The 24,125-nt window shown below is 36.6% G+C and overlaps 1 protein-coding gene across 20 annotated transcripts in view; it reads left to right on the top strand.

The window, feature by feature from the left end:
- myo18aa (myosin XVIIIAa) overlaps nt 1–24,125 on the top strand; it is a 122,287-nt gene that overhangs the window by 79,286 nt on the left and 18,876 nt on the right. For all 20 annotated transcript variants that reach the window (XM_073915088.1, XM_073915081.1, XM_073915086.1 and 17 more), the window contains 13 exons: nt 326–469; nt 3,222–3,311; nt 6,692–6,811; nt 7,875–7,992; nt 9,433–9,560; nt 10,924–11,078; nt 14,581–14,704; nt 16,024–16,224; nt 17,025–17,135; nt 17,788–17,892; nt 17,988–18,134; nt 19,443–19,556; nt 22,903–23,019. In XM_073915088.1, the coding sequence (XP_073771189.1) occupies nt 326–469; nt 3,222–3,311; nt 6,692–6,811; nt 7,875–7,992; nt 9,433–9,560; nt 10,924–11,078; nt 14,581–14,704; nt 16,024–16,224; nt 17,025–17,135; nt 17,788–17,892; nt 17,988–18,134; nt 19,443–19,556; nt 22,903–23,019 (1,674 nt within the window). The remainder of the gene's footprint in view (nt 1–325; nt 470–3,221; nt 3,312–6,691; nt 6,812–7,874; nt 7,993–9,432; nt 9,561–10,923; nt 11,079–14,580; nt 14,705–16,023; nt 16,225–17,024; nt 17,136–17,787; nt 17,893–17,987; nt 18,135–19,442; nt 19,557–22,902; nt 23,020–24,125) is intronic.

Here is a 24,125-nt window from a genome sequence, read left to right as displayed (position 1 = left end):
TTAAAATATACTATAGTAATTTGTAGTAAATACTACAGTGTTTTTTTTTTAAACATACTGACTCTGACACCTCCAAGAGAGATCGAGATGTTGCGCAATCAGCTGAAATGTTGCTAGAATTGTTTTTTATGTATGGGCGATATGTATTGCATCAACAAACATAATTGAGATCATGTCCATGTGTTGTGCGGGAAGTCGATATATAGATTATTGTGACAGGCCTATGCAAGAGTAAATGATAAAAGGGTTTAAATTTGTGGTTAAAATGGAAGAAAAGAAAATTGAATGTGGTTGAAATAATGTAATAGTTCTGTGTGTCTCTCAGATCCAGGATTTGGCCATCCGCTGTGTCCAGAAGAACATAAAGAAGAACCGCGGTGTAAAAGACTGGCCCTGGTGGAAGCTTTTTACCACAGTACGGCCACTAGTAGAAGTTCAGCTCACAGAAGAACAGATTCGAGGAAAAGACGTGAGTAGATCTGAGTCTAATCCATATACAGTTGAAGTCAAATTTATTCTCCCTGCTGTGAGTTTTATTATTTTTTTCAAATGTTTCCCAAATTATGTTTAACCGAGCAAGAAATTTTTCACAGTATTTCCTATAATATTTTTTCTTATGAAGAAAGTCTAATTTGCTTTATTTCAGCTTTTATTTTTTAAAAACAATTTTAAGGTCAATATCATTAGCCCCCTTAAGCAATATTTTTAATGCAGTGTTCCCCAACCCTGTACCTGAACAGTACACATTTTCAACCACTTCCTAATCAAACACCTGATGCAGCTAAAGCCGTCTGATCATGTCAACTTTAAGGCAATTATTCACATACACACACACACACACACACGCACGCACGTACGCACGCACGCACGCACACACACACTTATAGTTTTTCCTCAATTTCTGTTTAACGGTATGAAGATTTTTTCAACACATTTCTAAATAAAATCTGCATCAAGTAGTTCCAAGATTTGGCTGTATCAAGGAGCTCGTCGCACACCCGATGCAAAGTGCCACAACACACCTTGTCTTTAAGAAAACCTTTTAGGCTGTTTAGAGACTTTTAGATTTTTTTTTTGTTCATTTATTTACAGGAATGCATGCTGTGTTGATGTATTTTCACTTTTTTTTTTTTTTTTTTTTGCTGGGATCATTAAACCACAATCTTACTGCTCTACTGCTTAACAAAACCATACACTTTAAATTTAAATAATAAATAAGTCAAATAAGTGTTTGATTAAATTTTTTTAACGTCTTCCAAATCAAACACACCTGATTCAACTTATCAGAACATTAGAGGAGACTCCAAAACCTGAATTTAATGTGTCAGATAAGAGAGACGTCCAAAATATGCACTGTTGGTGTGCCTCCAGGAACAGGGTTGGGAAACACTGATTTAACATATTATATGATTCAGTTTGAAAATTTGAACAGGAAGTTGAACAAAGCATCATTATACAATGATTTTCCTAATTACCTTAACTTTTCTAATTAACCTAGCTAAGCCTTTAAAAGTCACTTTAAACTAGGGCTGGGTGATACAGGAAAAAAACAGCATGATATAATATTCTTCATTCGGTATTGATCAATATTAATTTTTTTTTTTTTTACAATCAATTTAGGTATATTAGGGTTTTTTTAACGGTTTTATTTTAATTTACCAACATTACTAAGGCAAATAGTTTTAATAGTCAAAAACAAAAAACAAAAATTACAAAAATATCTTGTCTCTTATGTCTTATAATAAAATAAACATAAGTGTTAAAGAGACTCAAACTTAATAAATAAAATGTTACAAAGTGTGTGCAATGATAAAGGTGTAAACGCTGAACAATCAAAGCAAACTTTAAGGTTGATTAACATCTGTAGGGTGTCTATAATAAATCACACAGTTCACTAAACTTTATTAACATAACTAATTATAATAATTAAAGCTGAGCTTTTTAAGTAAAGGAACAAACCATCATTATGGTTTGTCATTACAAATAGATATCGAAGCGTTACAAATCGTGAATGACTACATTACCCCTTTGCTAAAAACTCTTTGAGATGGGGAGCTAGTGACTGGGATGCACAAGAAAAGAAACCAAAAAGCCACTCTGGCGACATCCTTACATAATTTTTTACTTACAATCTCCTCACTCCTCACATGTGTTGTTATTCTGACCGGAGGTGAAAAAACCAAACAGAGTCTGCTCACATGTTGCATCTAAAATTTTCAAAGCGCTTTGTGCTCGAGCTCCTCTGGCGTCTTGCATAACTAGGTGAAAATGAACCGTTTTCTTAGAGGATGACTAATGAACAAATCATTGCTGCGGTTCTGATAATAGTTTGTATTTATGAAGAGAATGAAAAAGCACTGCAGTGTTTGGGTGATCTGTGTTTGTCTGAGTCTGCCATTATTACTGAAATGTGTATATTGCATACAAAGTGTAAAGCAGTGGGTTAGTTGTACTTGCATGAATCGCGGTGCGCATGCGGCATTCTGAAATGTTTTCAACTAGGTGCATCTTGCCAAGCTGTGCACCTCGATTGGAAATAACCTCTATTGGTATTCCTTTCAAGGTGCACACTCAGCAGCCACATTTTAATAAAGCTACAGGACGTCATATTGAACTTTTTTATCGTTATTGACAATTGTGTTTGGTCAATAAATATTGATATCTTTATTCCGCCCAGCCCTACTTCAAACTAAATACTAGCATCTTGAAAAATATACAGTAAAACATTCTGTACTGTCATCATGGCAAAGATAAAAGAAATCAATTATTAGAAATGAGTTATTAAAACTATTATGTTTAGAAATGTGTTTCTTCTTTCCGTTAAACAGAAATTGGGGAAGAAAATATACAGGAGGGCTAATAATTCTGACTTCAACTGTTTGTGTATGTGTGTGTGTGTATGTGTTTGCCTTAAAGTTGACATGATCTGACGGCTTTAGCTGCATCAGCGTTAGATATGAGACGTGTCTTTGATTCCCGCAGCCGTCACGTCTTTAAAAACCCTGTCTCAAAGCATTGGTTTTGGAGATGCAGCGTTGCCGTCTGCCCTCTTTCTGAACTCACCTGAAGGCAGAAACTCCGGCTTGATCAAAAGAACATCAGATCATGCAATATTAGCTCAGCAAACCTCAGGCTAAAGATTGTTTTGTTCTCAGCTAAATGTTTGATTTTTTTTTTTGCCTTGAAATGGAGATAAAGCTGTGTGTTCTTTTGACTCGTAGGAGGAGATCATGCATATGAAGCTGAAGTTGGAGAGGGTGGAGAAGGAGAGAAACGAGCTGCGGTTGACCTCTGATCGCTTGGAGAGCAGAGTAAGAGATGACTTACTTGTTTGACTTAAACAAACAAAGTGCACTGCAGAAAAATGCTTCTTACTTTGGGCCCTATCATACACGCAGGGCAATTCGGTGTGGCACACCGGCACTTTTTGCTATTCTCAGACCAGCGCAACTGTTATTTTAAAATTTTGTGGCACGTTGTTTAAATAGCAAATCCATTTGTGCTACTTTATGAACTCATAGGCATGCTGGTCTATAAAGGAGGTGTGTTAAGGCACATTATTGGCGTGTTGCTATTTTGAGGCAGCTGAAATAAACTATGCTATTGACCAACTAAAATCTGATCTAAAGTCAATGAGGCAGAGTTTTATTACTATTATTTTTTAAAGATTTATTTTTGGTCTTTTTTGCCTTTATTAGATAGGACAGTAATCAGAGAGAAGGTGAAGTGGAAGACAGAGAGGGATGTAGGGTCAGGGATTTGATCTCAGGACGCCCTGAAGTGCTATCGCAAAATGACTAGGCTATTGCACCGACAGTTTTTATTATTTAAGGAGCTCATTAGTATGGCACCCATGAGGGTCCAAAACACGCATTGCTTAATACACAGGATGTACAGCAAAGGAATACACAATAACGCAATAATCTACAGCAATACACAAAGCTCTATGAAAACTATTATATTGTTAAAAATATATTATTTTCTACATAAATATAAAAAACAAAATCCAGCAATGTTGTAGTCTGTTTATTAATGACAATATGCATTTGTTTAATGCTATTATTATTATTATTATTAGTAGTAGTATTAGTAGTATTGTTATTATTATTATATGTATATTCATATTTGTTTTAATAAAAACTAGTTAAGATTTGTCCACCGGTCAGTTTTTGGTGACGCATGCATTACCATATGGGGCATAGGAAGAATAGGAAGTGTGTTTGAATATTTGACCACACTTCGTTATTATTGTTCATTTATTAGTTTGCTGGAAATTTGAACTGAATTTATAAATAGTTTTAACAAATAAACAAATCTTGGCGCTTAATGAACAAAATTACGAAATTAATATGTAATGGATGTCTTCAGTGGGGTGCGTACAACACCGTTTCCTTACTCCACAAAAGTAAAGGAAGTAAAGAGGCCGAATGGAGGAGGCTCGTTTTTAATCCTCACACAGATGGTCTGTTTAACTGTTTTCTTGCTAGTGAAGTCCGCCGTGCAAATAGCAAATCTCTCTCTTAAGCTGTGTTCTCACCAGACACCGCATGTGCAAATAGTAAATAGACGCATGAACAATTTGAGTTTACTTGCTTCATTCGTGCGTCAGTTCGCTTCATTTGCGCATCAAATTTACTTCACAATAGACACGTCATTGGCAGGGCTTCTGTCTGCCCAGTGACTCTAGCTTTATTGCTAAGTGAAGTTTCACAAACTAACTCTGCTGAAAAATCCAGCTTGAACCACCCTAAGCTGGTTGGCTGGTTTTAGCTGGTCGACCAGGCTGGTTTTACAGGGGTTTTGGCCACTTCCAGGCTGGTTTCCAGCCATTTCCAGCCTGGTCTTAGCTGGTCAGGCTGGGAGATAACAGCTAAAACCAGCTTGACCAGCCTAGCCAAGCTGGAAGTCCAGCCAAAACCAGCTATATCCAGCTTAAACCAGGCTGGTCAAGCTGGTTTTAGCTGGATTTGGCAGGTCATTTTCCAGCCTACCCAGCTAAGACCAGGCTGGAAATGGCTGGAAACCAGCCTGGAAATGGCAAAAACCCCTCTAAATCCAGGTTGGTCGACCAGCTAAAACCAGCCAACCAGCCTAGGCTGGTTTAAGCTGGATTTTTCAGCAGGGAATTTTGAGAGGAGCATGTGATATGATTGATCGCAGCTGATCTCTCATCTGTAATCATTAGTAAGCCAATCGGATCATTCCAAACCTTTTTTTCCTTTACGAGGGGGAGCTCTTAAGAACTACTTGATCTCTTACCCCAGTGGTGTCGAAACTCGGTCCTGGAGGGCCGGTGTCCTGCAAATTTTAGTTCCAACCCCAATTAAACACACCTGAACCAGCTAATCAAGCTCTTTCTAGGTATACTAGAGTTCCAGGCAGGTGTGTTGGGGGATGCAGGACATCGGCCCTCCAGGACCGAGTTTGGACACCCCTGTCTTACCCTTTCACATGCTCATTGACCAGGCGGGAGCCCTGGGCTCAATTATCTTCAAGGTCAAGGTTCTCTCCCAGGACAGCATGCCAAACATGCTATTATTATCAAGCAATATTTAAGTGTAAATTCTTGAAATGGCTTACATGGATTTTATTGAGAGAGTAGCTCTGTTTATTTGCTTTAGGAAGGCTGAACAGCGTAGATTCATTCGGCGTCTTGTCCACTAGATCCTTTCAGTGGTGCACCCAACTCTGTGAGTTCATCAACTCCTCTAGACACTATACCAGGATGATGGAAGCTTTCAGCGATGCTACAGACTGAACCAAGCCCAGTTTGATGAACTGTTGCCCCATGTTGGCAAGAGGATTTTCCCTCGGCACACCAACAACAGACGCTACGTTATAATCACTCCTCTACAAGAGCAAGCTCCTAGTTGGTTAACACGTAAAGTGTATTGGTTAAATGTGTCAAACGTGCAAAAACGCTTAACTCGCTCATGAATCGCGTCATTCGTGCTGCTCATTCGCACGAGTCGCACCGCAGGATGTCTATTCTCATCTTTGCATTGACTTAACATGTAAATCACTCGCACTTGATGCTTTATCCGTGTCTGGTGTGAACGCAGCATTAAAGAGAATGGGTGATGAGACTCTGATTGGTTTAATGCAGGTTATGCTCAAAACATGACCATAACTAATTAAGAGAATAACGATGAGGACCTATTTAGACCATCCAAAAAGCTGATTGGAACAAGTCTTGTGTTTTTGCGGCTTCCACTTTATTCAAATGATAGTGCGCATGCATAAATACACTTACTATGTTTACCGTGTTCTGAGAGCTGAGCTGCTTTTTTTGATTTTCTCAGACATATCAAGGTAAGCATGTAAAAGTCTCTCTTACACTATACCTCACATAAGAGCCAGAAAGAAAAACTCTTTTGCACTGCAACTGATGATCAACAGTAAAAATGATAAATTTGAACTCTTTCCAACAGGGAAAACCAACAATCAAGAATGCATGATTATATTCTGTCATGGCTTTGCAATAAAAAATGTCATTATAATGAAAGTCAATGGGGCAAAAACAGCCACCAACATAACAAAAGGGTAGACAATTTGCACAGAGGGTCAAAATAAGATTTGTCACCAATAATCATTCCATTAGCTGAAACACAGAGAACGTTGTGGCCACATTAAGACTTTTAAAATTGACTTCATAATATCAGAATAGTAATGCATATGTGTGTTTATATAGATCACAGAGCTGACAGCAGAGCTTTCAGATGAGAGAAACACTGCAGAGTCAACATCACAGCTGCTGGAGACTGAAACCAGCGAGAGACTGCGCTTGGAGAAGGACATGAAGGATTTACAGGTACAGCATATGAAAATCATCTCTCCTGCTTCGGTCTTTAAGACAGCAAAGGACAGTAACTAAAATACAGATACTACTAATGTAACTGCTGTGTAATATTTTTTATAAAACAATGTAGCTTTTCCAATGAGTTTACATGTTGGATGTGATTTTAAATCATGGTAGTTTGTCATGGATTTACTAGAAGTTTTGGTGAAAGTCAGATTTTTTTTATGGTCCCATGAACATGATGCTAGTGTCAGTATTGTTAATTTTAAGGTTATCTATAAGCTAGTTTGCACCAAAGCAGTGATAAAATAAAAGTTTAGAAGATATATAACTCATATAAACATGTAAAGCTTGTAGCTTGTCACCTCCGCCTAAACGGATCAACGGTTTTATCAACATCGTGGGGACGTTGGATTTTGTTTGGAAATAAAAATTGGGTTGACGTCAGAACCCAACGTCCATTGTCCAACCTAAGATCAACCTAAAATCAACCAAATATCAACGTCTAATCATGTTACACCTTTATGTTGTGTGGACGTTACCACTATGACATCTGTCAGACATTAATCACTTTCCAACACAACCTAAAATCAATCAAATATCAACGTAATTTGCCGTCGTTATTGGATGGCAAAAAACATCCTTAGACGCTGGCAAGACATTGAATTTAGGTCACCTGACAACATGACCTAAATCTAACCTAATATTAACATCTTATGATGCTGTGTGCCTGCTGGACATTCTTCAGTTTCTCATAAAATCTTGACCAATCAAATGCTTTCTAGTATCTGACATGCCCCGCCCCCTTCAAGATGTTTCACATTTGATGCGCTTGAGCTAAACCACTCTCACTAGCAGACCAGTGTTGAAGCAAAACGCTATTGGCTGTTTAATAAAAAGGGGAGAAGCTACACTATGTCCCACCCTCTCTTCGTGATTCAGTTGAGATTACATCAAACATCGAATAAAATACACATTTCAAAGCACTTCACAGGACCTTAAATGTAAGGAGGCTGTGGTTATGAGTGGGTTGCTGTAAAACACACCTGTTGTCTTTTTTTTCCCTGAAACACAGGTGAAGTTTGACGCTCTGAAGAAACAAACAGAGTCCATGGAGATGGAGATCATGGAGGCCAGACTTCTCCGAGCCTCAGACCTCAATGGAGAGATGGACGATGGAGATGATGATTCTGGTAAAAAAAAATATGTACAGTTTAAGTCTGAATTAAGAATTATTAGCCCACCTGAATTATAAGCCCCCCTGTATATTTTCCCCAGTTTCTGTTTTTTTTCCACATTTCTATAAACATAATCTCATTTGAAATATTTTTAAATCTTTGCCATGATGACACTACATAATATTTGAATAGATATTTTTCAAGACACTAATATTCAGCTTAGAGTGACATTTAAAGGATTCATTACGTTAAAAAGCCAAGTAAGGGCAAGTTATTGTATACTGATGGTTTGTTCTGTAGACAATCAAAACAAAATCAGGGAGCACTATTTTGGTCTCATATGAAAAATTTAAGATGTTTGATGTTCCCCAGTGATGGGTTGCAGCTGGCAGGGCATTCCATGCATAAAACATATGCTGGATAAGTTGGCGGTTCATTCCGCTGTGGCGACCCCAGATAAATAAAGAGACTTAGCCGAAAAGAAAATGAATAAATGAATGTTCTGTTTTATAAGTATTTTAGTCACGCAAAGCTGATGTAGATTGTGTAGGTTTACGAATGGGTTATATGCACGGAAGTGTTGTTCAGCCACTGAAATCTTCTGGCGACATATTGATGTGACTATTTTCAGTTTTATAAATGACCTTTTACAGCATCGATAATGTCGATTTTTATTTAGTTTAACAACAAAACATTTGTAAATATCGCTATTCCACCTAGCCTGCTTTTACTGAGCTGAAGTCGCTTTTATATTCACATTGGTTCATTTTTAAATGGCAACCTGTGACGTGCTCCCTATATTGTTTACCGCTACTCTGAATATTCAATCTGAAATAGCATTAAAGTATGGCTTTGTAATAAGTGTAATTGCTGCACCCCACTGGCCAACCACTAAGCATACATTAGTTGCTTTAGGACAACGTGCATGAGAGAGTGAGACCAGCAATCCTTGCATGCATGAAATATTGCACATTATGACAAGTTTTGCTGCTACACAACTGTAAACGTGCTAAATAAAATACAGTTTTTCTTTAAGAATTGTAGTATTATAAAATGTTATGAAGTTTTCTAACTGGCGAATGACCTAATGATCTAATGGGTTGTCTACTGTCATCTTTAATGTGCCGGTTTGTGTTTCAGGAGGCGTGGCTTTGGACAGTAGGGGAGGGACTGTGATTAAAAAAATATTATGCTAACAAATAGCATTGTGGCAGGTTCTGGTGCACTCAGTGCTAAAAATCACTCACTTGTTTTTATTCACTCCTCCAAGCAGACTATATTAGTGGACTAGACTTAAAGTAGATGAGCAGTTAATCCATAGTCTATTGTACATTTTGATAGTATTGCACTTTTTTATAAAGGAGTGTTGACGGCTTTCAGGGGTTCGAAACTTCTTAACATACTAAAAACAAGCTCAACAAAACAATCCAACTTTGGAAACTCTGTGTTTGTCAGGAGGTGAATGGAGGCTGAAATATGAACGCGCCATCAGAGACACAGAATTCACAAAGAAGAAACTCCAGCAGGAGATGGATGACAAGCTGGAGACAGAACAACAGAACAAGAGACACCTAGAGAGAAAAGTTAGTAAAGCACAACACACACAGACACACACACAGACACACACACAGACACACACACAGACACACACACACACACACACACACACACACACACACACACACACACACACACACACACACACACACACACACACACACACAAACACACAAACACACAAACACACACGCGCGCTTAGTGATGTAATGCTGTTTCTAAGAGCAGGAAAAATAACTTTTCTCTTTACAAAACTTGGGATCCTTTAATAACCTCTACTGAGATAAATGTACTTCTCCAACCATCACCCCCACACCCACCCCTATAAGCTTTATTTTATTTTATTTTATTTTATTTTATTTTATTTTATTTTATTTTATTTTATTTTATTTTATTTTATTTTATTTTATTAATTAATTAATATATTTATTAATAATTTTGATTTCTTTACTCCTTTCTTTCTTAAATATTTTCTAATACTAATGTTTTTTTCCCCTTATTTATTTATTTATATTTTTATGTTTTTTGTTTTCTTTCCTTCTTTCTTTATTTATTTTCTGTTTTAGTTTATTTCCTTATTTATTTATCATTCATTCATTTTCTTTTTGACTTAGTCCCTTTATCAATCTGGGGTCGCCACAGTGAAATGAACTGCCAACTTATCCAGCATATGTTTTTACTTAGCTGATGCCCTTCCAGCTGCAACCCATCTTTGGGAAACATCTATACACACTCATACACTATGGATAATTTAGCCTACCCAATTCACCAATAGTGCATGTCTTTGGACTGTGGGGGAAACCGGAGCACCCGGAGGAAACCCACACGAACGCAGGGAGAACATGCAAACTTCACACAGAAATGCCAACTGACCCAGCCGAGGCTCAAACCAGCAACCTTCTTGCCGTGAGGCGACAGCATTACCTCTTGTGGTGCTGCGTTGCCTTATTTATTTATTTATTTATTTATTTGTTTATTTATTTATTTTCTAATGTTTTGTTTTCTTTCCTTATTTATTTATTTATTTAATAATTTTTTTAAGTCTTTGTTTCCTCATTTATTTATTTTTAAAACATTTTAAAACATTTTCTTTCCTTATATTTTTATTAATGTATGATTTCTGCTCATTTTATCTTTGTATATTCTTTAATTTTCATCTTTATTTTTTCCACAAATGTTTATTATTTGTGTTCCGTTGTAAAGATAAAAAAAACCTTTGCTATTAAATACTTGTAATGCAATGTACCTTGTTTTGACAATAATCCAATAAAAAAAGAAGAAGAAATGCATCTAAATTCACACCCATAACTCTTTAAATTCAGCAGGCCTTTATATACTCTTTACTGTCTTTCTCTTACCCTGTCTCTCTTTCTCTTTCTTTTTCCATAGTTAGCAGACTTGCAGGCTGACCAGGAGGAGTCCCAGCGATCAGTCCAGCAGTTAAAGAAGAAATGCCAGCGACTGGCAGCTGAACTGCAGGACACCAAACTGCACCTGGAAAATCAAGAGGGACGCAACCATGAGCTGGAGAGGAAGCAGAGAAAGTAAGAGCCAATCACACATACACACAGACAAAGACACATACACACAGATGCACACACACACACACATCAGTCTTCGGTCTGCTGGCTGGTCACCTGCTGGGGTCTGATTATAGAGATTTCTGGCTTGATTATTGTTTACTGTGTGGTTGTTTGGACCATTGGTTTACTGTTTGATTGTTTAGGTGATTATTTTAAAAATAGATAGGCTGTGTTTGTTGATGGTTTGGTGTTTTTGTCTATTCATTGTTTAATCATACAGTGATTTATTATAAACAATTAATTGTTTACTCTCTGGTTCTGCCTGGTTTGTTTAATACTTAGTTGAAGCTGTTCATTTGCTGTTTGATTATTGTCCATTGTTTGACTTTCAGTTGTTTATAATCCTTTGTCTTTTGGCTATTATTTAGTCGATTGGGATTTTGTTTACTGTCTGATTATTTGTTTGTTGTTTAGTTAAAGCCATTCGGTCATTGTTTGATGTTTTTTTAATGTGTCATTTAAGCTGTTTGTTTATTGTGTTTATACTCTTTTGTTTGTTGTTTAAGCTGTTGTTTACCATCTGAACTTTTGTGTTTGTTTGTTTTGTTTTAGTTCTAAGCTGTTGGTTTATTTTTGCTATGTGTTTATTGTTTTGTTATTTGTATCTTTGTGATTCTTTGGGGTATTTATTTACCATATGATTGTTATATGGGCGAGGCAGTGGCAGTAGGTAGTGCTGTCGCCTCACAGCAAGAAGGTCGCTGGTTCGAACCTCGGCTCAGTTGGCGTTTCTGTGGCGAGTTTGCATGTTCTCCGTGCCTTCGCGTCGGTTTCCTCCGGGTGCTCCGGTTTCCCCCACAGCCCAAAGACATGCGGTACAGGTGAATTGGGTAGGCTAAATTGTCCGAAGTGCATGAGTGTGTGTGTGTTTGTGTGTGTGGATGTTTCCCAGAGATGGGTTGCGGCTGGAAGGGCATCCGCTGCGTAAAAACTTGCTGGATAAGTTGGCGGTTCATTTCGCTGTGGCGACCCCGGATTAATAAAGGGACTAAGCCGACAAGAAAATTAATAAATGAATGAATGATTGTTATACTGTGTGTTTACGATCGTATTATTTAGTTAGTTTATTGCAGAACTGTTTAATATAATAATAATTTCCCATAGACTGCTTTTTCCCCTCTCCATTTCATGTGGATGAATTGTGCCAAATGTGAGCATGGTTCACTTTTGTATGAGATTAATACATCACACCAAAGCTGAATAAACATGGTTTCCATTGTTGTATACTTTAAAAGCACAACATTTTGTCGAGATAAAACTACTTGAAATCTGGAGGGTTAAAAAAAAATCTAAATACAGAGAAAATTACCTTTAATGTTGTCCAAGACTGAGTTTTGATATATTTACAGTGGAAATTCACTTAATGTCTTCATAGAACATGATCTTTACTTAATATAATAATGATTTTTGGCTTAAAAGAAAAATCTATTATTTTGATCCATAAAATATATCTAGTCTGACAAATATACCTATGCAACTTTTTGTGGTCCAGGGTCAAATATGCCTGATTTCAGGGTGCTTTCACATCTGTAAACCGATTGTTTTGTTTTGAAACAGGGATTACAATTGCTACAGTGTTGCACTTGGTTCGCTTTTACACTGCAATGTTTCTAAATTAACCAATATAACTAAAACGGGTCAAAGAGTTCCATGGTTTATATTATAGTCCCGCTCAACTGTCATGTGTCCTTTTTTCAATTTATGACAATGAGCAATAAGACATTATACGCGAAAAGCTACGCTTTAATTTTGAATGGTGACTCCACAGGAATCGTCACCAAATATAATCCAGAGTTAAGATTCTAGCCTTGGTTAGAATTATGCATTATAGGCTTTACATTATAGAGAGAGATAGTAGATAAACCAATACTGCAGATCAGTCCATTTTCCTAATGGATAAAAATCTCTTAATAATAGCTCAGCGTGCTTCAGCATACTTTCACTTTTGTATTTGGCATGAACATATGCCTATAACATATCCATTATTCACTGTGATATAGCCTGGTTCATTAGTTCGTTGGATCATATTGCTTTCTCACTACAATCGATCTGCTTCAGAGTTTGTTTTAATCAAGCTGAGACCACCTCATTCAGGAGATCTCGTACTGATTGTTTTTGTGCGGATGTGGATTCACATATGCCAAACAAACCACACTAAAGGGGGAAACGTGCCAGGTTCCGAAACAAAAGTCTAGGTGCGAAAGCATCCTTTCACTGAAATAAACCACAGCAGACCAGACCTAGAGCCTAAAACTAAACTCAACAAACACAACATTCATTCATTCATTCATTCATTCATTCATTCATTTTCCTTTGGCTTAGACTATATTTCAGAGGATGCCACAATGGCAACAACAGATAACTACTCCGTCATATGTTTTACACAGTGGATGCCCTTCTAGCTGCAACCCAGTACTGGGAAACACCCACACACCCACACACATACACTATGGCCAATTTAGTTTATTCAATTCACCTATAGTGCATGTCTTTGGACAGTCGGGGAAACTGGAGCATCCGGAGGAAACTTACACCAACATGGGGAGTACATGCAAACTGCACAGAGAAATGACAACTGGTCCAACTGGGACTCGAACCAGTGACCTTCTTGCATTTGAGGCGACAGTGTTAACCACTGAGCCACCATGGCGCACTACAAATACAGCAATTTGATTTGATTTGATTCATTTTTCGAACAGTTTAACAGTTATTGAACTTAAAAACAATTATTCAAACACAAATTTATTTCATAATAATGAAGCACAAGTGTATTATTCATAACAATTCATGAACGACTTTGTGCAGACTTCGTTTTGACACCTGAATAGGAACAGAAAACGTCAAATGAGCTCAGATTACTCAAAACTCGCTGAAAGGTCCCATTAAATTCAAATAAAAAGATTTTAGATGTTAGTTTCAGTCTGTTATTTAAGGACATCTATACATTGGTGTGCTCCAAAACAGTGACAAAATGTGCATTTAGGAGATATAAAACTGACATAAACATGTAAAGCTTGCAGTTTGTCACTTCCGTCTAAATGGATCTGTTTATTTTTTATGTCACCTCATAATTTCTTATCAACTCTTCTGACCAATCAAATGCTCTCAAGTATTTGACATGCCCCGCCCCCTTCAAGACCTTCAAAACTACTCACTGGCAGACCTGTGAGAAAAACAAAACACTTTTGGTTGCTTCTTAAAAAGAGGAGGAGCTACTCTACATCCCACCCTCTCTTCATTTTTAGTTGAGATTACGTCAAACATCAAACACTTCACGGGTTCTTCAACTCCATTCATCTTCAGATAGCAGCACGCATACACATTTGTGACCTGAATATCCACACAAAATTAGAAGCAGAAGAGGAAGTGTTTGCTCTTCTGCCTGAAATTCTGTTTGATTGTAGATATGAGCAGACTATCGACTATGCCTCACTGCTTGTCTATCTTCTGCATTTTCTGATAGGTTTGACGTGGACAAGAGCCAGGTTCAAGAGGAACTACAGAAAGAGAGGAACCAGCGAGAGAAACTGTCCAGAGAGAGAGATATGCTGACCAGTGAGATGTTCACAATCAAGCAGCAGTTGCAGGTGAGAATGAGCGCTGATCTCTTTCCCTCGTGTATTTAAAGAGCAGATCAAATGGGTCTTCAGAGGAAAAAAAAAAGTCTTATTTGCATTTTGTAATACAGCTGTCTGTTAATGTAAACAAGTGTAAAATGGTGCATGCTAGATAAAGAAAAGGAGCAATGCCATGCAAATGTTAACCTTGCCATGGAAAAATTGTTACAGTGCTTTAAAAATACTCAAAAATTTCTCTGTCAGTGTTTTCGAAAAATTTTATTCACATCAGTCACATCCATAACGGAGAGATGTCACATCGATAATGAAGCTTTTACTCATAAATGCAAAAATGTCAAATAAAATAGTCAATCATTTATGTTATGGAGTTGACTCCCATAGTTTTCATTGTCGTTATTTCTTGTGGTTGTGCAGTTTAATTTACAGAATCTCTAAATTCTATTATATTTATAAATGTAATAAATGTTTACACCCCTTAAAAAAAAAAAAAATTATAAGTCAGTGTAAATAGCCTAGTGGTTAAGTGCGCCGACACATAGCACAATAGTGCTCAGGGCGACCTGAGTTCGATTCCCGGCTTAAGGTCCTTTGCCCATCCTTCCCCCCTCTCTGCTCCCAATGCTTTCCTGTCTGTCCTCCACTATCCTATCCAAATAAAAGATGAAACCCCCAAAAACAACAACAACAAAAATAAATGTCTACTATTAGAGGCTGCCTATACAACTGTGCACTGCAAAAAATGCTTTTCTTACTTAGATTTTTTGTCTTATTTCTAGTCCAAATATCTAAAAACTCTTAAATCAAGAAGAATTGTCTAGACAAGCAAAACATACTGTCTTGTTTTAAGATATAATATGCCAAAATTAATTGAGTTTTCCCTTAAAACAAGCTAAATAATCTGCCAATGGGGTGAGCAAAATAATCTTATGTCAAAAGGAAAAACAAGATTAATTTGCTTACCCCATTGGCAGATTATTTTGCTTGTTTCAAGGAAAAACTCTCTTAATATTGGCATATTATTTCTGAAAACAAGACAATGTATTTTGCTTGCCTAGAAAATGTTTCTTGATTTAAGAATTTTTAGATATTTGGACTAGAAACAAGACAAAAAATCTAGGTAAGAAAAGCATTTTTTGCAGTGTGTTTAAACAACTTTTAAAGTTTTTCTGACCTTAGATGCATGCGAGCCTATTGTAAGCCACTCCAACATATTATATTAAGACACTTTAAAATATGACCTGCTCTTTAAGCAAAGCTCTTTTCTTCAGCTTTGAGCTTGCTCTAAAGTAAAGCATCAGCTAATGGAAAACCTGTGGTTTTGAAATCAGGAGAAGGACACGGAGCTGTGTACGGTCAGTCTGAAGGTTGAACAGCTGGAATCAGAGCTCCAGGATCTTTCCTCGCAGGAGTCAAAAGACGAAGCTTCTCACGCAAAGGTCAAGAAGCAGCTGCGTGACCTGGAGGCAAAGGTCAAAGATCAGGAGGAGGAGCTTGACGAACAGGCTGGAAGCATTCAGATGCTGGAACAGGTACGAGATTAAAAAAAAATTACAATTCTCGTTTTACCACAACAAAGGGGAGGAGTCTTGATTGAAATGTGACACCAATCAGTATGTATGTACACTGTATTAAAAAAAAAAACATACAATTTAGAAAAAAACGAACAGCAGCTGTGGTTGCCAGAATTTTACAGCTAAAAATATGGCAGAAACCATAAAATAAATGTACAAATTTTAATGGTAAACTACCACACTTCATTAATTTGTTGTGTTAATACACCATTGTTTTGATGTACTATATAATTCAGTAATTATTACTTATCAACATTAGATAAACATAAAACTCCAATGCACATCACTGATCAAATAGAGACAAAAAAGAACCACAGTAATGTCAAAAAAGATACAAGTTAAGTGTCATGTATGGGGAATTCTGGAAAAGTCAATGTACAGTTATCACTGTGTTTACTAAGACTACTTTCTGTTCAACTGTTTACAGATTTTTACGGTAGCAAATTTGTCCAGTTAAAATCACAGCCATTTTTCACAATCTACATTATCCTGCTTATTGTAAGGTTATTGTACAGGTATGTGAATAATTAGATGCTAAGCATTTGATTTGAGTCTAAATATTTTGTTAGCGAACTGAGTGTAAAGTATCTTTGGAAGTTGTTCAAACTAGACAAAAATTTTTTTTTTCTTATTTAATTCTTTTTTTTTTTTAATCAGCAAACCTATTTTAGCTTTACTAGTCTTGCTGTTTAGTTTAATTAACTATAAGAAGCCTGCAGAGAATAATACCAATATATGTGTGTTTGTCTGTGAATTAGGCTAAGCTTCGATTGGAAATGGAGATGGAGAGATTGAGACAAACACACTCTAAAGAGCTGGACAGTAAAGACGAGGAAGTGGAGGAGATCCGACTGTCCTGCAGTAAGAAGGTGAACAAACTGAATCTGAATATATATATTATAGGTGGGAATAGATTAATTTTTTAAAATCTAGATTAATCTCACTGTTTCTTGGAATTAATCTACATTAATCTAGATAAAAATAGCTCATTTGAATTCTACCGAAGGCATTCAGAATATGTGTGCTACCCAAATAATGACTAAAAGTAAGTCTTTGAGAACAGCTTTCTCAAGCCAGGTGGTGCATTAGAATAGGGGCTAGTCTCCTGTTTCCAAAATGCATCACAAACTGCTTGAGAAACTGTTCTACTATGATAATTGGTGATGAAGATAAATGATGTTCAATAAGATGTGCTTGTGTTTACTAACTGTTCATTCAGTTAAACATGAGTTTTGCACTGTAGGCCTGCATAAGCTCCAAACAGGGATTTTTGATTACCTTAATCCGACTAAAGTCATAATTGAACTAAACAGAAATGGAAGACGTGGAGGATGTATATATTAGTGGCATTATTAAAGAAAACGAGCCTGTTGTATCAAGTTAGTGATCCCTTTTTTTTAAACATCAGACTTCAAACTACATAATTACATCATATTTTTCTTTAAAAACTGTACTGTCTATTTGTCAGCTACCCATAATCGAAGACATTCATATTTCCTAACATCTTTCTTTAATTTGCAGCTGAAGCAGATGGAAGTGCAGTTAGAAGAGGAATATGCTGATAAACAGAGAGTTCTGAGAGACAAGAGAGATCTGGAGTCCAAACTGATGACTGCACAAGAACAGGTAATGTACTAACACAACACATCATGTGAATTACACACACCACACACACACACACAACACTTCTCTCCATACTCAAACACTGCACTATTTGACAGGTTGGCCAGAAGGATGTAGAAACCGAGAAGCGGCTCAGGAAGGATCTGAAGCGCACAAAAGTTCTTCTAGCTGACGCTCAGATCATGTTGGACCACATGAAGAGTAACGTGCCCAGCAAAAGGGAGATTGCCACGCTCAAAAATAAGGTACAGCAAAAATCACAATGACTATATACAGTTTATTAATTATTAGCCTCCTGTATATTTTTTTTCAGAAGTTCTGTTTAACGCAAAGAAGACTTTCAACACATTTCTAAACATAATAGCTTTATAAACTCATTTCTAATAACTGATTTATCTTTGCCAAGATGACAGTACAGAATATTTGACTAGATATTTTTCAAGACACTAGTATTCAGCTAAAAGTGACATTTAAAGGCTTTACTAATTAGGTTAATTAGACAAGTCATTGCATAATGATGGTTTGTTCTAGACCAGGGGTTTTTGAGCGACCCCCAAATTAACAATGCCAGTGACTCGTGAACCTCAATGTCCTCTGAGGTGGTTATAAATACAACAACCTTGCACACAATGGTGCACACACACACACCAATAGACCCAAGTCCATTCTTTGTTTAATTTTTTTTTATGTATGCAAGTGCTATAAATATGCCAGAAAGTTTATCCTGTTGTTATAAAATCAATCTGCTCCATCTGACGCTATTGCTATGTCTTTAAAATAATTTAATTACACCAGGGGTCGCAAGCCAATAGAACTAGTAACTATAAGCTACTATAGTAACTATATAGTATATAGTAACTATATACAACATTTTTTTCTCTTCAGTGGGTTATGGATAAAATATGGTTATTAGATAATGGATAATCTTATGGTTTAATAAAAATAAACAGATTTTTGCAAATCACCAGGTGACCCCCACCCCTCACCCTTCATTGTCTCGCGACCCCTGAAAATATTGCTTAAAAAAGGGGCTACCAATAAACTACTTTTATTCTAGCTGAAATAAAACAAACAAGAGTGTCTCCTGAAGATAAAATATAATAGGAAATACTGTGAAAAATCCTTACTCTGTTAAACATCATTTGGGAAATATAAAAAAAAAATAATAATTCACAGGTGGGTGAATAATTTTGACTTCAACTGTATATATTTATTTACACAAATACACACCGTTATTATAAACAAATTCGAATAAAATAAAAAAAAACAAAAATTTATAATATTATTATTAATAATAATAATAATAATAATAATAATAATAATAACTATTATTACTATTATGATTATTTTTATTTAGTTTTTATTGGTATTTATTTTTTGTTTTCTTCCTTTGGACCTGTATACAAGCCTGTTGTGGATTTGTGTACGGTTCTTTAGGCTGCATTGATATTGCATGCCTATTGGGCATATTGATGCAGAAAAATGCAAAACAATGATTGTGCCTTAATGGATTCATAGATGGTTGATGTGTTTTTGTGTTCTGTGTGGTTTAGTTGGAGGAGTCAGAGTTTGCCTGTGCTGCTGCAGTTAAAGCACGAAAGTCCATGGAGCTGGAAATCGAAGACCTTCATATCCAGATGGACGACATCTCCAAAGCAAAGATGTCTGTGAGTCGAATTCTGCTCTACTTTGAAACAGGTCAAGTACAAGTTACACAAAAAAAAAACCTACCATTATCATCACTGAAGCTGCAAAATACATCTTTTACCTGCATCAGGAAGTTAGTTTAGAGATTTTGCAAGCGTTCAGAATTCAGCCAGTAAACGCGCACACTTAAAACTCAACTAAACTAAAGGCCTCTGATTGGTTACTGAATTCATCAAATCAACAGAAACACAGGTATGTGTAATTGGTTAAAAGGCTGAGGGCTTCAAAAAAAAGTTATGTTGCAAATTGACACTTTCACAGTTCATGTGTCATGACAGTCGTAATGAATGTAGTTTTATTGTTTTTTTTTTTGTCTTTTTCATAAAAGTTTTAACCCTGTTCTGTAAAATAAAGTACTAAAATACCTAAAACTAAACATCTTTAAAAAACACTAATAAAATGGCAGACAACTATATATATATATATATATATATTTTTTTTTTTTATCATATCATAAAATAAAAACAGAAAATATAAAAATGAAAACTAAAACCTTCTCTTAAAATATATTTAAAAGAAAATAGGAATAAAATAGCATTAGTTCACTGGAGAATCATTATAGATGAGAAAATTATCACTTTTTCCTTTAAAATATGTTTTTACCAAATACTTCAGAGCTTTTGTGAGGAGAAATATAGTTTTTGTTTGCACAAAACTTTTTTTATTACTCAAACTGAGCAGAATAAATATTTTTACTTGACTCATTCAAAATGCTTGAAATAAAAAAAAAATCAGGAGCTCAGTCATATTCCTGCTCAGGCTGATGGAAAAACCAGTCAGATAAAGGATCCCTGAATCATGGTATCCTAACCAAGCATGACACGATAAAGCACTAAATCCTGTCTCTTCCATGTTAATCTGCGTTTTTTTAACCGACTGTGACTGTGACAGCTGACAACAAGTTCTGACAGCAGCTTGATATTTATTTCTGCTGCTTCTGGCTCCACCCATAGTGAAATCTCATTGGTCCACATCCAGCTCGGCCTAACCTTTTAAACATCAAATATGTTTGGCTGTTATTGTCACCTCCCTGAGATAAAATGAAAACAGACTTACTCTTCTTGATCATTAATACATTCGACAACAAACTTCCTCTCTTTTATACAGTGGCCTGATTTTGACTAATATGCAAAAGACAAACGAATTGTGTAATCAAATAAACATTCTCTTGAAACATTTCCATTGTGGTCCGTGATATTTGCAGCATGCTTCTTAATGTGCATGTGTTGGGAGGATTTACAGTGCATTTTCTAATTGTGTTTGCATTTTGAGAATTTTCAATATGCTGTCAATTCGATTTCTTAATTTGCCAAGGTTTTTTTTTTTTTTTTAATTTGCAGCGATTTGAGCTCTCTCGGCCACCGTACATTTAGGATTATACATTACTCAGAATCTAGTAGATCAGTTGGGAGTGTGCGTTTGATTTATTTATTTATCAGGAAGAGGAGAGGATGTCAAATAGTAAAGTTTAAGGGTATAATCTTCTCGTCATTGCTTCAGGCAGGAATATGCAATTACTGTGTGTAATGACAGTGTTTTAGTCCCACTCTGGCTCTTACTCTAAAGTGGCAGAAACAAAGCTGTTAAAGCACTGCAGTGCTGCTACAAGCCTGTATTTTGGGAATTGTCCTGTTGTTTTATAACATTTTTATTGGTCATCCTGTTCTGAAAGGTTTAAAGAGATGAATGAAAATCAAGACAAATAAAAAAGTGCAACTAACAGATATCTTGGGGATAAAGTACATACCAGAGGTTGTTATCAGAGAATAAAGCCTGACAGGTTTATCGGCAGCCCAACATGAAGCAGAGTACTGTTGTCTATAAGACTGAAGAGCTTTATTCTGTAAAAACAACCATCCTGGATGTACTTTATCCTGCTTATTACACAGCTACTTGCTACAAAACATAACAATTAGACACAAAACATTGTTCTGAGCCATAATGGTTCATTACTTCTTTAACTAAAAGCAAAGTGGACAGAAATGAAAACAGCTGATAGAGTATACAATAACCTGCGCATTATTTAGTCACACAATGGCACCAAACAGCCAAAAATGCAAAGCAGACAAAACAAAAACAGCTAAAGGAGTGTATACTAACCTGCGCAATATTTATTTACAAGATGGCACCAAAAAGTCAAAAACACAAACTAAAGAGAAACAAAAACAGCTGATGGAGTATACACTAACCTGTGCATTATTCAGTCACAAGATGGCGCCAAACAGTCAAAAACGCAAAGCGAAGAGAAACAAAAACAGCTGATGGAATATACACTAACCTGCGCATTATTCAGCCACAAGATGGCGCCAAACAGTTAAAAACACAAAGCAAACAGAAAAAAAACAGCTGATGGAATATACACTAACCTGCACATTATTTAGTCACAAGATGGCGCCAAACAGTCAAAAACGCAAAGCAAACAGAAAAAAAACAGCTGATGGAATATACACTAACCTGCACATTATTTAGTCACAAGATGGCGCCAAACAGTCAAAAACGCAAAGCAAACAGAAAAAAAAACAGCTGATGGAGTATACACTAACCTGCACACTAACCTGTGCATTATTCAGTCACAAGATGGTGCTAAACAGTCAAAAACACAAAGCGAACAGAAAAAAACAGCTGATGGAGTATACACTAACCTGCACATTATTCAGTCACAAGATGGCGCCAAATAGTCAAAAACACAAAGCGGACAAAAACTAAAACAGCTAAAAGAGTGTATACTAACCTGTGCAATATTTAGTCACAAGATGGCACCAAACAGTCAAAAACGCAAAGCTGAAAAAAACAAAAACAGCTGATGGAGTATACACTAACCTGCACACTAACCTGTGCATTATTCAGTCACAAGATGGCGCCAAACAGTCAACAACACAAAGCGAACAGAAAAAAACAGCTGATGGAGCATACACTAACCTGCACATTATTCAGTGACAAGATGGCGCCAAACAGTCAAAACGCAGAGCGGACAAAAACTAAAACAACTAAAGGAGTATATACTAACCTGTGCAATATTTAGTCACAAGATGGCGCCAAACAGTCAAAAACACAAAGCAGAAAAAAACAAAAACAGTTCATGCAGTATACACTAACCTGTGCAACATTTAGTCACAAGTTTGTCTTATCTTTGCAGTATTTTGGTATGTTTTGTCACATCATCTGTGAATGGTATTATGGTATAAGCTAGAAAAGTATAAGCTGAAATCATCCTGATGCCAAGATGGCCAGGTTGCAGAAGGTTTCGTCATCCTGGAAACATGTCAGAAAGTAGCTCACTCAAGCGGTCTGTTGTGTCTCTTTCAGCTGGAGGAGCAGCTCAGTCGTCTGCAGAGAGAGAAGAATGACCTGCAGTCTCGCTTCGAGGAGGATCAGGAGGACATGAACGAACTCATGAAGAAACACAAAGCTGCAGTGGCTCAGGTCAATTCACACACTGTTCACTTTTATATACAGTTGAAGTCAAAATTATTCGCCCTCCTGTGAGTTTTTTTCCAATATATTTCCCAAATGAGGTTTAGTAGCAAGGAGATTTTCACAGTATTTTCCATAATATTTTTTCTTCTGGAGAAAGTCTTATTTGTTTTATTTCAGTTAGATTAAAAGCAGTTTTTCATTTTTTAAAACCATTTTAAGGTCAATATTATTAGCCCCTTTAAGCAATATTTGTTTTCGACTGCCTACAGAACAAACCATCATTATACAATAATGCCGAGTTCAGACTGCATGATTTTCAAAGTAGTCATGTCACAGATGTTTTCACACTGCATGACTATATGGGCTAGCGTTTCGTCGCTGCTTTGTTTACACTGCAAGATGGATCGCCGACAGGGACTTTCACATTGCATGACTTTACTATTGGAAGAATCGCCGTCCAAACTACGTCTCACAGCCAAAAACACGTAGAGTAGGCTATTTTTTGTTATTAACTACATAATGAGAAAGAAGCCTTTAATGGGGTAGAAAATGTACATATTTGCTCACCTGGGTTTAAAGCAAATTAGCCATTTCTCCTCAACTTTGATAATAAACTAATTTCTTTCTGTATTAAACGTCAAACAGACACAGGTGCTGCTGAGTCCTGTCAAACCTCCACTAGTTTTTCCTCCCTTTCGTGGGTCCAAATAAACCGAAAAAGAGCGCTTTTAACTTTTCCCCCAGCCTCCCGCTGGCCTGCAGCAGGTATACACACACGCACACGCAAGTGAATGCTGCTCTCTCATTGGCTGTAGGCGATCGATGATGTTATTTTCAGTCAAAACTCAATTCACACGACATGATTGGAATCGCTGACAGCTCCAGATATTTAGCACGCCAAATATCTCGCAGGCATCGGCGACTCATCGGCGATTCTCTCAGATCGCGTCTTTGATAGTTCATACTGTGTGATTGTCACTCACGTGCACGAGCAGCGATTTGCCTGTGATTTCAGGCATTTGTCTGCGATTTCTCAAAACCTGTCGGCGAGCCAAAATCGGGGCTATAATCACGCAGTCTGAACTAGGCATAACTTGTTAATGAATAATGTT

Source organism: Danio rerio, chromosome 10 (assembly GCF_049306965.1).
Source record: "Danio rerio strain Tuebingen ecotype United States chromosome 10, GRCz12tu, whole genome shotgun sequence".
NCBI classification, from domain to species: Eukaryota; Metazoa; Chordata; class Actinopteri; order Cypriniformes; family Danionidae; genus Danio; species Danio rerio.
This window is presented reverse-complemented; position numbering and strand designations above follow the sequence as displayed.